A 15,019-nucleotide genomic window follows, 5' to 3' on the forward strand; every position below is an offset into this window, starting at 1 on the left:
ATACACAACCGTGCCACACTGACCCCAACACTGTGGACTGATGGATGAAGTAGATACACACAGACTTATACATGCACACAAAAAAAACGGATGATGTAAACACACTCAAAATCTGCTTACACAGGCATCGGAGCTCTTGACGCGACCTCCCTTGGCTCGTTTCAGCAAGCGGATCCAGGTGGCCTTCATCAGCCACACTGGTCATTCAGTGTCCTGAGCCACTGCTCCCTCCTGCTACTGCTACAACTACACCTAACTGCACTGCTGGGGTCACTTTTGCACCAGCGCTGCAGCGGCTTTCACTGCTCTGGCTACAGGTGCATTTAACACTGTGGCAACATGGACAGCTGGTTCCTGTTACACCTTGGCTGTAAATGCTACCTTCATCTCTGGGAGAATAAATATTTTTGGAGTTGGGGCTTCTTGTTTTGCTGCAGCTCCAGCTAGCTCTGCAGCTATCTGTAGAGACACAGCTCCTGCTTCTCCTGCTGCTGCTGCTGCTGCCGCCAAAAATGGGGAATCCACAGGAGCTCTCTGCCCCGCGCATAATCTCAGCAGCTCTCTCCCCGTCTGCCCCAGTCTCCTTCAGTGCTCAGGCTGCCGCTGCAGGTGCTGAGGCTGACTCCCAGTATGAGTCAGGTGGCAGCGATGCTTCTCAGCCTCTCGTTCAAGCTTTGGCTCCAGCCTCGTTCCCCTCCTTCGCTGTAGCCTGCTCTGCTGCTCCACAAGCGATGGATAACAGCAGTCGATCTACATGAGTCCTGGTGTGGCTGCCTGTGACCGACTCTCCTCCTGATGCTAATGAAGTGGCAGCCTCTCAGGTGCTGCAAGCTCCCTCTGTCTCACTCTCTGTCTCAGCCTGTCAGTGCATGTCCTGCACACTCCTTCAGTGATTCTGCCTCAGTATCTCCGTCTTTACCCACCCCTCCTCCTCATCCTCTTTCACTGTCACTCCCCTTATTTTTTTCCTTCAGTTACCCCTCACAGTCAGTCCATCTGCTCGTTGTGGCTCTGCAGTGATGGTGTGCATGTGCTATATGGATAGTGTGTATGTGTCGACAGTGCATGCTGTTTTGTTCTTTTTAGTCAAAAGCATACTACGTTCACCCCGTTGTGAGCCGTTTATAGTTGTTGATAAAATAGGCGTCACATCGCCGTCTTCTCAGAGTGAGAAAATCTGCTCACTTTTATTATGCATCATATCAGGCTGATAATTTTCTGATTATCGATTCATGCACTGGATCTCAGACTTTGCCTTTCATGCCCTCCGTTGGAAGCCAAAAATATGTCACACCCATCACCTATCTCTGTGTTTTAATTTTAAATTTATTGGGGAGACTGAAGCAACAAGACAGATTTATTTAAACAAAATTATCTTGAACATGGACCTGATGTTTATTTTCATATTTCTGAATGGTTACTGGTCTGCAAATGCTAAACAACGGTGCTCAATTAGACACACAAGGCTCTTCTGCTATAATACAATAGGCTTTTCTCATATCATTTTCAATTTGAATGCAGTGCTTGCTCAATGAGCATCACCTTAATAAATATGTATCTGTATTAATTTGGGTTGGTCCGACGGATGATGTCATCATCCATCGGCAATGGCCGATAGCCATAGTGATGCCACAACAGACATCGTGAGCAATTTTAGTATGTTAACTTTGGCTGTGGGAAATTGTGATGGAATTTTTTCACAATGTCCTAACATTTTATAGAGGAAAGAAAATTGAGAAAATAATCAGCAGATTAATCAATATATAATTAGACTATTGACAGAAAATGAATCTGAATTATTCATTTAAGTCATTTTCAAGCAAAAAAATCTCTGATTTTAGCTTCATGGATGTAAGGATTTGCTGCAAGCTAATACACATAAAATATGTTTGCGTTTTGGATTGTTGGTCAGACAAAACAAGACTTCTGAATATGCCACTCTGGGAAATTGTAACTAGCATTTCTTTTTACTATTTTCTGACATTCTTTAGACAAAACAATCAATTAGTATAAAGAAATAAGACTTAAATATAGATAAATATATCTTTTTTTAAATCATCTCTTCTTCACTCTGGTCTCAGCATTAGGGATTCTGAAGTGAAAGCTGCTCTAAATCCTCGCCTGTCAGATCAGCTGTGATTCATTGCATGTGAGCGGAGCGTTGCAAAGCCACACAGGACAAATGAGAATAATTAAGGTGTTAATTAAAAATTTCCCATCCTCACTCATGTAGGAACAGCCAAAGTTAAACCCTGCAGAATGATTATTCAAAAGGCCCCTTTCATTTGCTGTGCTGACGCATGATGCTCCTCGGTCTGACCCGTGGTCAGGTTGTGTGAGGTCAGAGAAGGCAGGGGTCGACCTGTGGGACCAGCGGTTGAAATAACCTTTTCGTTTATGACCAGCAGTCGCTCCCCAAGGAACGCTAACTGTAGATCAAAGGATGACAAGCTAATAAGTGGTGCTTATCATAACCAATCAATGACACGCCTCCATCTGCTCTGGGACTCTTCAACAAGACACGTGCACTTTAAAATGACACATCTTACATTAAAGGAAAGGCTGGGGGAGGATGATGTGATTTTAGCTCATTAGACCAATTAGCCTAACGAGCAAGGCGATTACCTGAGGTAGATTATGTTTTGAACAGAAATGGATGGGAATGGTGGACAAGAGAATATTTATCTTGTCCATAGTAACATTGAACCTCTCTGATCACCTCAACTACAACAGCAGTTGAAAGAAAACAGTACACCAATCCCCAGCTTTGCCTGATTTTCAAGTAATTGTGCAATGGTCACATATGTTTCAATAACGTGGGTTAACACTAGCCTCCAGAGGTCTCAGGGCGGGGCACAGATGCTCTGAACATGGAGTTGTGGAGCCCGGAGATGAGAGTGGTGGAGCTGTGAAGGCTGCACTCTGATAGCAACACTGACAAAGACTCACAGCGACAGAACGAGCCTCCAGCTGCCCAACTTGACCGACCTCTAGACCCCCTGCCACACTGATACTGACAGCACTGTGTCACCAACACACAGGCCACTACTAATAATCTAACAGCAGTATGATACTGCTTTAATCCATGAGGAGAGGTGCTCTTTGGGCTCCCCCAGAATCACAGTTTCATTCAAAGTAGTAGGAAGTTGGTGTCTTACTCAAAGACATCTCTACACGGTTGACTCTTGAAAACCTTGCAAATCTAACGATTACAGGAAGCTCGTTAACTTTGCCACTCTACCATGAGCCTGTAAAAGGCTGCAAATCGCATCGTGATTTTTGTAGCCATACAAGCGGCATGGCAGTTGGCTGTCAGACAACTACTTAAGTCTAGACTGAAATATGTCAACAACTATTGGACGAATTGCCATGAAATTAATGTTCTCCACAGGATGAATTCTACTACCTGATCCTTTTACATTCCATCTTGCACCATCATCAGGTCAAAATTTTAATTTGTCCACTTCAAATAGATGCAAAACACCTTTTGATTCGTGCTAATTAGCACATTTAATGCTAAAACACACTAAACTATGTGGTGGACATAATAAACATTATACCTGCTACATTAAATGTTGCAGCTTATAGTCCATTCCACTACCACAGCCTCTACACCCTTTGCCTTGACATATGAACAGCACACTACTTCGTGCATTGGCACTAAAAGTTGACATTGGACCTAAATTTTGTCTGCAGAATTGTCCAATAGTAATCCCACTTTAAGGAAAATAGGCTGCATATCTGCACTGGCAACATTGGGTGGCAGAACTGACAAACAGTTGGCCGTCTTCATGCATTGGTCAGAGAAAGAGAGATGAGGGGGGGGGGGGAATTAAAAGGGCAATGGTCCTGTGGTCTCTATACCGCCATTATTGATTCATTTGGACAGAGGTCCTTGCTGTAAGACCATCAATGACCTCTACATACAGCAGTGGCACGGCGATCATTACATTAGACCATTACAAATCACTGTGGCTATTACCACAGTGAAACAGGAGGCTGTGAGTCAATGCTGCCTCCTGCGTCTGACAGAATCACTTATAGTGGATGGAGCCGTTACACTGAGGACTACATTCATGATGTGAAAGCTTCCATTTTCATTTTTAGCCGCTAAATGAGTTATTCTCTATATGTGTCCACTATAAAAATGGAGTGCTGTAGTCATGCAGAAAATAACGGCTCTGCATGTGAGCTATAAAGTGCTCTCATGGTCAAGGACTCCTTGCTAAGACTCCTTCTTAGTTTTTTACATCAATTCTTACATACAGTAAGACTGGTGCTTCTTTCCTTCCACTCAGGCCACACTGCACACTCATTTACGGCTTGTTTACTTTTCCCAATTGTATTATGTCCACATTGATGGCCCATCTCCTTGCAGTGCCCCGAATGTTCTCCCACTCTTCTTTCTCTCATCTCCCGCCTCTCTCTCAGGATTAAAAATGGCCTTCTTGCCTCAAGATAAGGACCGTTATGTGCGTTATTTTGCATTTTCTAGACAATAAATCCCAAGCACTTGTGACTGTAGTGACTGATGCATTGTACATCAAAAATCATGTTTGTTCTTGTCAGTGTTATAACTATGTCATACTGAAATGCACAGGCATCTCCAATCATCTTTTTACAGTGATAGAAGTAGATAGATAGAAGCAAATATTAGCATGCTAACACACTTAGCTAAGATGGTGCCTATAGTAAACATCATAATGGCTCATATCATTGTGAGCATGTTAGCGTTAAGCTTAAAGCAATGCTGTGCCGAAGTATAGCCTCACAGAGCTGCTACTGCTGTAGACAAAAGTACCACACACAAGGGATGGCATTTATTGGGAGAGTATAAAATTTCCTTAATTCTACAAAATAATGTCATTCTTAGCCAAGACATGTAGTAGCACCATGCCATTATCGTATATGATATAAAAAGGGAGAAAAAACAAGTAAATGTAGACTAGGATTCACGTGGTTAAAAAGTTATGAATGACCCAAAAGTTTAATGTGCAGTTTGTAAACTTTTGTAACACTAATATGAACTGAAGACAGAATATTTTTGATCTTAAAATTCAGACCTACTAACAAAATGGCAAACTTTCTGCAGTGACTCTAATGGGGCAGCGTGGTCAGACTACACAGTACATCACATTATGCATCAGGATTGAAGAATGAAGATTACTGCTCGTGCCAAGTCATGTTCAGTTCTGGCTGACAGACAACACTGCAGTGGGCTGACAATGGGCTGAGCAAGTGTGCTAGCAGTTTCAGGCTTGGCATGACTCATTCTTGGCTAGAACCAAAGCTTCTTTTCGCAGCCATCTGTCCATCACTGCCACTTCACTCAGTGAAAAACAAAGTCAATTAAATTATCAGTCCACAAACGGCGTCTCGTTCGTCACACAGAGACAACGAGAGCAGACATGACCGCCAAGAGTGAGAGATGTGTGACTGCAACAATGAATACTTACTAATATTTCACACGGAGGAATTAATACCAACTGAGCAAGAGCGTGAAAGAGAAACAGACTGTATGTACGTACATCTGTGAAAGAAAAAGAAAGTGAGTTTGAAAGAGAAATGAGGAAAGAGATAGAAGAGAGGTAAGAGTAATGATCCCTCTGGCGTGGCAAAAGAGGGATTGGCTGCATGGACGTCAAGGTGACACTGACAGGCCTATGAAAAAAGTGTTTACCCAGCATCCCATGTGCCAGTGCATTAGATAAGTGCATCATCCCATTGAGGTGATGGACTCACTGGCTGTCAATCACATGATCTAAGAAACTTAGAAACAAAGCACACAGTAAGGGGACTTAAAAGTAGATATGCCTTTCGAATATATGTTCCTATATTAACAAGCTTCTTGTGCACACGTCTGCTATGACTGTACATTTTTAACATAGATGCATTTCACAATAATAAAATGGTAAAAAAATAACAAAAAAGTTACAAAAAATAAAATGGTAAAATAATACAAAAAATACAAAATACAAAAATTAAGCAGAAACAAACATGTACTTTCACTATTATTGGTATTATGCTGACGTGCTTATGTTCAGCAGGTAGAATGTTTACCATGTTCACAATTTTAGTGGTTAGCATGGTGATATTTGCTAATTAGCACTAAACAAACAAAAAAGTACAGCCAACGTTGATGGGAATGTCCTTACTCTTGTAGGTATTTAGTCATAATCCAAAGTATTGGTCAAAATGACCTGATGGTGCTCGTTGAAAGGTCAGATGATCACAAACATCATTAGGATTCATCCTCCGGGGAACATCAGTGTCTGCACAAAATGTCATGGACATCCATCTGATAGTTGTTGACACATATTTTGGTTTGGACCAAAGTACTGCCATCATTAGAGCCTAAAAGCTGATCAACTTCGCAGATTTAAGATTCTGGCAAAAAATATATGATGAGCCCCCAAATACCCATACGGATTAGGGCTGCACAATATATCAATTTTTATCTTCATCGCAATATCCACTGGCGCAATAAACACATCGCAAAAAGGCTGTGGCACTCTGAGATTTTTAGTGTTACTTGAAAGAAAATATCAGTAGAAAACTGCACTTTAAACTGTCATTGTTTTTTTTTTGTGGTGCCTCGTATATTTAATTCCATGTTCAATTTGTTCAATTAAATAATGTTGGAAATTCCTTGTGTTCCTATGTTTCTTTCATTTGTTTTAAATTCAACCAGCAATTTGTTGTATTTTAGCAGAATACTCAGTCCCTCCAGAAAAACGCGATTATGCATTTTTTCAAATATGCCGCACTTTCGCCGCATAAATTGCCTATTTCCACGCAAAATATGCGGTGCTTGCATGATTTCATAATCCCCGCATTTTCGTTGCAAAAAAGTCACATATATCTTAGCAGAAAGTTGAAAAAATGTTGCGTTTACTTTACACAAGAGCAGCCATTTTCCCCTGTTGCCATGGGAACGTTATGAAGTGATGTAATTACGCGACGTGAACATCATCGAAAAGCAGGGTGTTGGAGGTTGAATTTGACATGCACTTTGAGTCTCTATCTGATGTCTACTCAAATTTCTTTGTTTAAGTGCTCCTGCTGTCTATATTATTAACGATTTTTGAAAGTCTGTCTCTTTTGTATCTTTTATTTCCCTCCGTTTAGACTACTACTTTTATTTTTACTTTAATATTATATTATTTGTATATATTTTTGTATCTTATTTGTTTACTTATTGCAATGACTGAATATCTGTAAACTATTTTTGGAAATTAAGTTTAAAAAAAGCAGGGTGTTTTTCTTCTCTTTTTCATCAAACCGCATTTTTTGCAAGTTCCCGCAATTTCATCGCATCAAATTGTTTAAATATCCCGCATATTCCATCGCATTTTTTAAGAAAACGTGCCGCATAATCAAGGATTTTTGCCCGCAACAATCACAAAAAAACTCTGCGTTTTTCTGGAAGGACTGAATACTGAAAGCAGCAGAACTGAGCAGACCTTAATATCTGTTTATTCATATCCTTATCGCGATATTCAACAATGCTATTGCATAATTCCTCATATCGTGCAGCCCTAATACAGATTAAACCATTTTAGCTGATGTTCTGACTTAAATGAATTTCAATGAAAATGTACTGTTTGGTGTTGCGCCTCACAGTGAGCATTTCAAATGCCTGCAACGTTATGACAAAACAAATGACGAGACCTCTACAATTGCAAAATATGTGCTAATCCTTTTTCCTCCAGTAAGTATTACCTGCAGCAAGCAGTAGCCGTCCCTTGAGGGGCTTTGCTCTCATTTACAGTATACCCCCCTCACAGCGAGATCTAGTTTATCTCGCAGTTCCTTCCCTCTCAGGTTCCTCTGTGGAAACCCAGCCCCATAATAGGATGATGGCTGATCAAGGGGAATACAGTGAGAGAGGCCAGGGTCTGCTCTGTTCTGCTATTTTGTGCTTGCGTCATCAATATCCTAGCAGTTTTCTGGTGTATGAAGCAGGCTGTGGATGATTGATGAGAACTGGCTAAGAGAGCAAAGAGAGCCGCTAACCATCTTCAATGGAGTGAAACATACCGTCACACAACAAATGGAACTGTGCTTGAGAAAAATGATTTCAGCTCACTTATTTTATTTAATACAGAGATAAATGATGTACTCTGGACCAATTCCTGGCCAAATTTGTGATGTATGCAAATGTATCTTTTTGCCACAGAGGTATGAGGATGGAAAGAGGAGCAAGAATTTTAAAAGGGACGCCAAAGTTGCCTGCTTTCTTCTCGACAGGTAATTTAGCCTATTTGTGTAAATTCAAAGTTGTATAGGTGCTTGGCTAACTATAGCATGGTTGTGCATAACGTCGTGATTTCCCTGGCAGACAACTCACATCATGCAGTTGTAACACAGACTAGGCTATAACTAGAACAGCTGCGTGTAAACGATGGAGATACTAAGAGCTAATTTTGGGTTCGGCCACCGTAGGAGTTAAAACGCGCTCGGAATGGGAAGGGCTAGAATGTAATATTCAGTTGGTTGTCATTTACAATTTCAACGCTAGATGGGAGAAATTCTTACATAATGTAGCGTTAAAGTGACTATATGTAACTTTTTAATGTTTCTGAAGCTCTGTCATTTTTCATACAATGGTCCTAAATGACCTGTAACAGCAAACGAGAATAACAGTGAAAAGAACGCCATTTTTATATAGTTTTTAGTAAGGCCTCTGCCCGGGTTTGATTTTTCCAGCGCAGTCACAGAATAATTTGTGGCAGGTAGACGCAGGTAGGCGTTACAGTAACACTTTCTGATCGGTCACAGATTTCTTTGTTACACCAAAAAAGCCTGTTAGTTCTCTTAATACATTCATGGTTAGTATCCAGCCTTTTGAGCTAGGTAAAAGGAAGCAGGACATTTCTTTATATAGGCCTAATTGTATTTTAATGTTATTTTAGAAGTTATCTATTGTAGTTAGGGCTGATACTGGGTCAGGAACATCACAGAAAAAAAGGAAATTAAACGCTACTACTAAAAGCTAAAAGGGAAATTGAAAGACAATGGTGATATCTTGAGTCAACTTCGGGAGGACTATCAACAGATGGAGACATCAGATATGTTATATATAGTCTATTTAAAATGAAATGAAATATTTCTTTCATAAAATAACTTTACAATGTGCCATGTGGTTGTACGTCAGTAGCCAACATATAATAACATACCCTTCCATTTAGCGCGGACGTTTCCCCTTTACTAAGTGTTTGTGTTGGCTTACTATTTTCTGTTCCCTTGTCCCCCTGTAACATTACTTGTGTAAAGCGTCCCTGGGTTTCATGAAATATGCTAAATTAATCTAATTTATTATTACGTTGGTTGCTACAACAACTTCTTATTGCTTTGGCTTGTAAAACAGTGACAGTGATACCTGGTTTATCTCACTAAGTTACCGTATGCAACACTTGAAATGCAACAATGCATCTGCAACTTATTCTCTTATTGTAAATGAATGATTTTCTGTCTGAGCAAAACATTCATCGCAACTATATGACCTCCCCGTAACGCTATCAACGGTAATACAGTGGGCAATACAGTACCGTATAGAAAAGACCTTTACGACAGCAGGTGTGGCCGCTAGAATCAACACAATCAGTGTTAGATTTTAGAAATGTTAAATACGGTTGTCAAATGTGTTATTCAAACTGAAATTTTTTTAAACATAGTGTTGTCCTACACTCCCAGCTGACATGTCACATGGCTATTTTAAAGTACAACTCCTGAACAGATCCTTTATAAAATCAAACATGAGTTTCTGTGTGTGTGTGTGTGTGTGTGTGTGTGTGTGTGTGTGTGTGTGTGTATGTAATTGTTTTTTCCAGACCTAAATGAACAGCAACAAGCTATAGATTGCGCAGCAGGTAGTTTCTAATTTACCCACAACTAGAAATCAACTAGAAAGATAGACAGCAGGCTATCTGCTGCATACAAACTCACAAAAACATTGACACACAACAGACACACATGCATACTGTAGCACTAAATCATATATGATTTAATGGCATTAATTGGTCTGGTTTTAGTTAGTTATACTCTGGCTCATATAGTAGAGGTTATTCCAGACTGGTTTCAGCTTAACCCTTTTGTTTCCTTTTTCTTATTCCACAGTCGGAACAGTAACGTAGAAATATATTGTGTATTGTTATGTTTCAACTCTTCATTGAAGCCTTACAATATTGTTCACAAAGTGAAACATTCAGATCCAAGACCCAGTCTGCTTGAAATCGGCCGGACAGACATATGTGGTATCGCGACTATTTATTATAAACTTTATTAAAACAATTCTTGTTTAAAAAGGGTCTTCTGTGTTAACTACTGTTTTCAGACTTGCTTTTAGAGGCTGATTGGACATTAATACGAGGGTTTGGCTGATGACAAGTACTGATTACTATCACAGGAAAATATTACCACCATATCACACACACACACACACACACACACACACACACACACACACACACACACACACACACACACACACACACACACACACACACACACACACACACACACACACACACACACACACACACACACGGAAATGTTTGAAACACTAACTTGAAACTTGCATGCACAGGACATCCACTCATTAACTATTAATGGTGCTCAAAGTTTTACATGTTTGGCTCATGTGGCTAAGACAAAACATGAGCTTTTTCTCTCGGTCAAAGCCAAGTTTTATGCTCTCTACCGGTCTCTGTATATAAAGAACCAACCTTTACCCAGCTGTTTACTTTCTTTCCCTCTTTCTTCCTGTTAACCACTGTCTCAGCTCCCCACTTTAAGCTAGCAGAGATCATGCAGCAGTGCTCGCAAATTCAGACAAGATGCTTAAATGAGTGCCTTCGTCTCAAAACAGCACACTGGGAGAGATTTACAGTGTGCATCTTGAGCATGACTCTCAATAACTTTCAGGCAAAGCAGCGACGAGAGAAAAAATAGGAAGTGTATGATTACGCCCCTTTAAATCCTGCACTAATAACCTCCATTCTCCTGCAGTCCGAGCCCTTCCTCTTTGTTCAGAGGGTAGACAGAAAGAAGAGTGAGAGGTACAGCCAAGTTAGGCTCAGAAAAGTGTAACAGGATACTGATTGAGTAGCAGAAAGAATGTTTACTTAAACTTACCAGATCTGACTCCTCACTGCCGGAATAATACATTTCTGCCCTATCCGACTCTCTGCCGTTCAGCCCGGCTAGGAGAAAATCTCCTCAGCTGCTGCCCATCTCCTCTCGGAGCACAGGAACTCCTACCAGCCCGACTTCTTTACTCCTACAAATCCCCTTGTTGCAGCTCCAGAGGGGAACGGCTGCCTCTGTAGCCCGAGCAGAGAAAGTTGGAGCCAGAGGAAAGAAGTTTGTTCCTCTCAGCACTTCTTTGGCCTACCCAAATCCCTGAGAGGCAGAGAAAAGACCAGCGTCTTTCCCACGCTGGGAGAACACTCCTTCAGAGCGCCGCAACCGTCCTCCAGCCCCAAAAGCAAGCCCCTCTGCCCCTCTCCCCTCCCACACACACACATATATACACTCTGTCTGTTTCACACACACACACGCACACGCACACACACACACACACACACACACACACACACACACACACACACACAGTCAGTTAGGAAGTAAGATCTCTGGCCAACAGGGCCGGCCTGAAAATTCTAGAAAGCACCAAAAGCAGCTGCAGAAGCTTTTTAGGTTTGTGTGCGAGTGTGTGATCTGAAGAGTTTACCGTACATGTTTTCCCTTAAAGAAGGTTACACTCTGAGGAGAGGAAAGCTGGAGGATTTGAACTCACTGTATAGTCTCAGCACATGTTGTTGCAACCAGAACGTCAGGAAGTAATTATCTTCACTACATCGACGAAATGCCATATCTGCTTTCATCATCAAGGAGACCAAAGTCATTGAAACTTTCCGTTTGGTCATTTGATGGTAGACCATTAAGCTTACATTAAAAAGAAAGACAAATGGAAGTTACTTTGTAGAATAAGAACACATAACAAACTACAAACTCTTACATATATTAAATTAAAGCCATATAAAAGTTGGTTTAGTAATGAAGTGACAGATTTCTATTAGTCAGAGCTCCAGGGTAAAAAAGAAGTACATTACCTTCAAAGAACATCTTCTGACATCAGACACTCTGAAGCTGTGATGTGTATTTTTGTAAGCTTACATGAGCTGTTACATCACAGCTCTTGTTGGCTGAGCAAGTTTAATATTCTATTAAAGAGGTACAACAGAGTTGGAAACTGCCACAGCTGAGTCATGAGTTCACAAAATGAAACCCTGACTAATTAAAATGGTCCTGTTATAAAAACAGGAGCAACAGAGGAATGCAGCTATGTCACTGGAAAAACATGCCAAATGAACAGCACAGAGGAGAACTGAATAGATACATTTTATGTCCAACCTGTAAGATCATACAACTATAAAACTACAAGCTCTGAGCTTTATTCGACATCCCGGTAAAGCCCAGATTTGTATTTTTCAGTGGGGAAAAAAAATGTTTTCTGGGCGGCCCATCCTAAATCCTGGATTATATTGTGTTTGATCGGGGTTAACCCCTTTCTGAGGATTATCATCCAGGGTGAGTGCTGCCCGGCACGTGACAAACTGTAGGATAGTTATCCTCATTTCACCAGAACAATGTTTCAAGTCCTGATGCATCAGTGCAATAAAAACTTCTTCTGTTGTCTGAGATAACAAAATCAGCTTGAAAAAAATGGTGTATAACTCACCTATAATATTTGATATATGTAAAATATATTAAGTTTTATTACATTACTATATGGCAATATAAAAATATTTGATTTCTTACAGAGAGTTAGATGAGTAGATTCAATTCTGATGTCTTTACATTAAGTAAGAAGCTACAGCCAGCAGCCGGTTAGCTTAGCTTAGCATAAAGACTGAAAACGGGGAAACCACTATGCTGGATCTGTGCAGTTGCACCTGGTCAATACTTTTTTTTTGTACAGATTAGACAAATTACATATATGTCAATTAGTGTGTTTAAGAAGAAAGAAACTCTTCAAGAGTGAATGCAAGAGTGTTTCTTACATATTGACCATAGTCTCCACTTCCGACAAATGTGTCAGGCTGCAACTAATGATTATTATCAATTATTTGTACAGATTATCTGCTTGATTAATTGTTTTATAATTTTTGGTCTATTTAATGTCAAGAAGTGAAAAATGCCCATTGCAGTTTCCAAAAGCCCACGTTGACATAATCACATCTTTTTTAGTTCAACTATTAGTCCCCGACATATAGCTATTCAATTATTATTATTATAGAAGAGTAAAACAAAATGAGCAAATATTCACATTTAAAAACCTGGAACCAGTTAATGTTTTTGCCATTTTTGTTTCTCAGGCCTCAAATATATCACAGTTTGTAGTTTAATCCAAAACCCTGCAGTGGCAACACGAGGTCAAGATAAATGAAGGTGAAAAGCAGACTATAATTAAGTTCATGCCTCGAGGCAAAAGCCTCCGCATACTGAGGGTGATGACAGTTGATAGGAAGTGTGATCTGTTGCCTCTGAATACTCACTAAAAATGACTTTTGCATGTGAAGTCTGCAACTGCAAGAAAATCAGAGCCATTAAAACAATCAAAGTCAGATTGTGAGGGTGATCAGTTAACATTTTGAATTGTGATTTTAAGATGCCACTTGTTAATCAAAACAATGCGTACAAAACACTGCATGTCCATTGATCCTGTGTAGCTCCAGCCAGGATTAGCATGCTGAGGCCTCCCATACTAAAATTTACAGTGTTCAAACTGTGTAATGTGTTTTAGCTCAAAGCATACGCTGTATGCAATATATCAAATTAACAAAAGCAAATAAAGCTGTTGTAAATTGGTTGCTTTCTTTTGTGTAATTACTATAATGTAATGATACAATAGCATTCTTCACTGCCGACAGACATTATCAGTACTCTCTGAATTGGTTCTGAATGGATTTGACAGATCAATGTCTTCCAGTTCTGCCAGCGCTGGGAAAGGAGTGTCGGCATTGCCTTTGGCTTATCGATCAGTATACATGCACACAATGACGTCAGCAGCCATTCACACTGACAAGCACACAAAGGGCAACAAGGATAGCTTAGAAAAACCAGCATACAGTAATTGGACCAAGAGGGGGGATCAATACAACATCCCAATGTGTTTAACCTAGAAAAGAAAACCCAACATAGCTAACAGTGATTTCCTTTCACTCCATAGTTACTAAAATGTCACCTTGTGTGTAGTATGAAGAGACTGATGGTAGACTAAATTCTGACTCTGCTGCTCTTACATTTTCCCTAATACAACAGCCCTGCAATAAATCCTTGTATCGACACTTTTCTGAAAACTGAACATTGGAACCTTCATGAAGGCAGGATTTATTGCAGGACTGTGGCATTCATTTTAGCTACTGTAGGTGTATCTAAATTGGCGTGGTAGGTGTACACTGTGCGATAAAGGTTTGTAACTGAGATAAATGTAAGAATACATGAATATTAGATGCATGGTAACAATATTTTAATGTGGGCGACAGCCACAGGAATCATATACTGTGGGTAAGAAGCTTAAGTCCTGAAGTCTAATCCTAAAGTAATGATCATACATGAATTTCTATGGTGGTGAGCAGTTATAAATTATTTGCAAAAATCTGCTTCCCTAAAATTTATTTTTATTAGGGGCTGCAATTAATGATTAATTCATTATTTTTTGTAAAAGATTATTTTTTGGGGCTTTTCCACCTTTAATTTAACAGGACAGCTAGGTGAGAGAGAGGGGAAAGACATGAAGGAAATCGTCACAGGTCAGATTCAAACCCGGGACCTCTGCGTCAAGGTATAAACCTCTCAGTATATGTGTACCTGCTCTACCCACTGAGCCAACCCAGCCACTGATTAATTCATTATTGATTAGTCTGTTGATTATTTCCTTGATTAATCAATTAATTATTTGGTCTGTAAAATGTCAGCAAGAAGTTCCCCGAGCCCATGGTGATGTCTTCCA

At 40.1% G+C, this 15,019-nt stretch overlaps 1 protein-coding gene across 13 annotated transcripts in view; it reads right to left on the bottom strand.

Moving 5' to 3' along the window:
- The window catches only part of cacnb2a (calcium channel, voltage-dependent, beta 2a), a 69,323-nt gene that overhangs the window by 23,231 nt on the left and 31,073 nt on the right, over window positions 1-15,019 (bottom strand). The window contains exon 1 of one of the 13 annotated variants that reach the window (XM_039789512.1): window positions 12,117-12,198. The exons of 9 other annotated variants lie outside the window; for them this stretch is intronic. Coding sequence is in view for 3 of the 4 variants with exons in the window: in XM_039789511.1 (XP_039645445.1) it covers window positions 121-189 (69 nt within the window). In the remaining variant the exon portion in view is untranslated. Of the gene's footprint in view, window positions 1-120; window positions 1,632-11,136; window positions 11,469-12,116; window positions 12,199-15,019 lie in introns of those variants that run through there. 3 more of the 13 variants (XM_039789510.1, XM_039789511.1, XM_039789505.1) reach the window with 3 other exon arrangements.

Source organism: Perca fluviatilis, chromosome 22 (genome assembly GCF_010015445.1).
Source record: "Perca fluviatilis chromosome 22, GENO_Pfluv_1.0, whole genome shotgun sequence".
Lineage (NCBI taxonomy): Eukaryota > Metazoa > Chordata > Actinopteri > Perciformes > Percidae > Perca > Perca fluviatilis.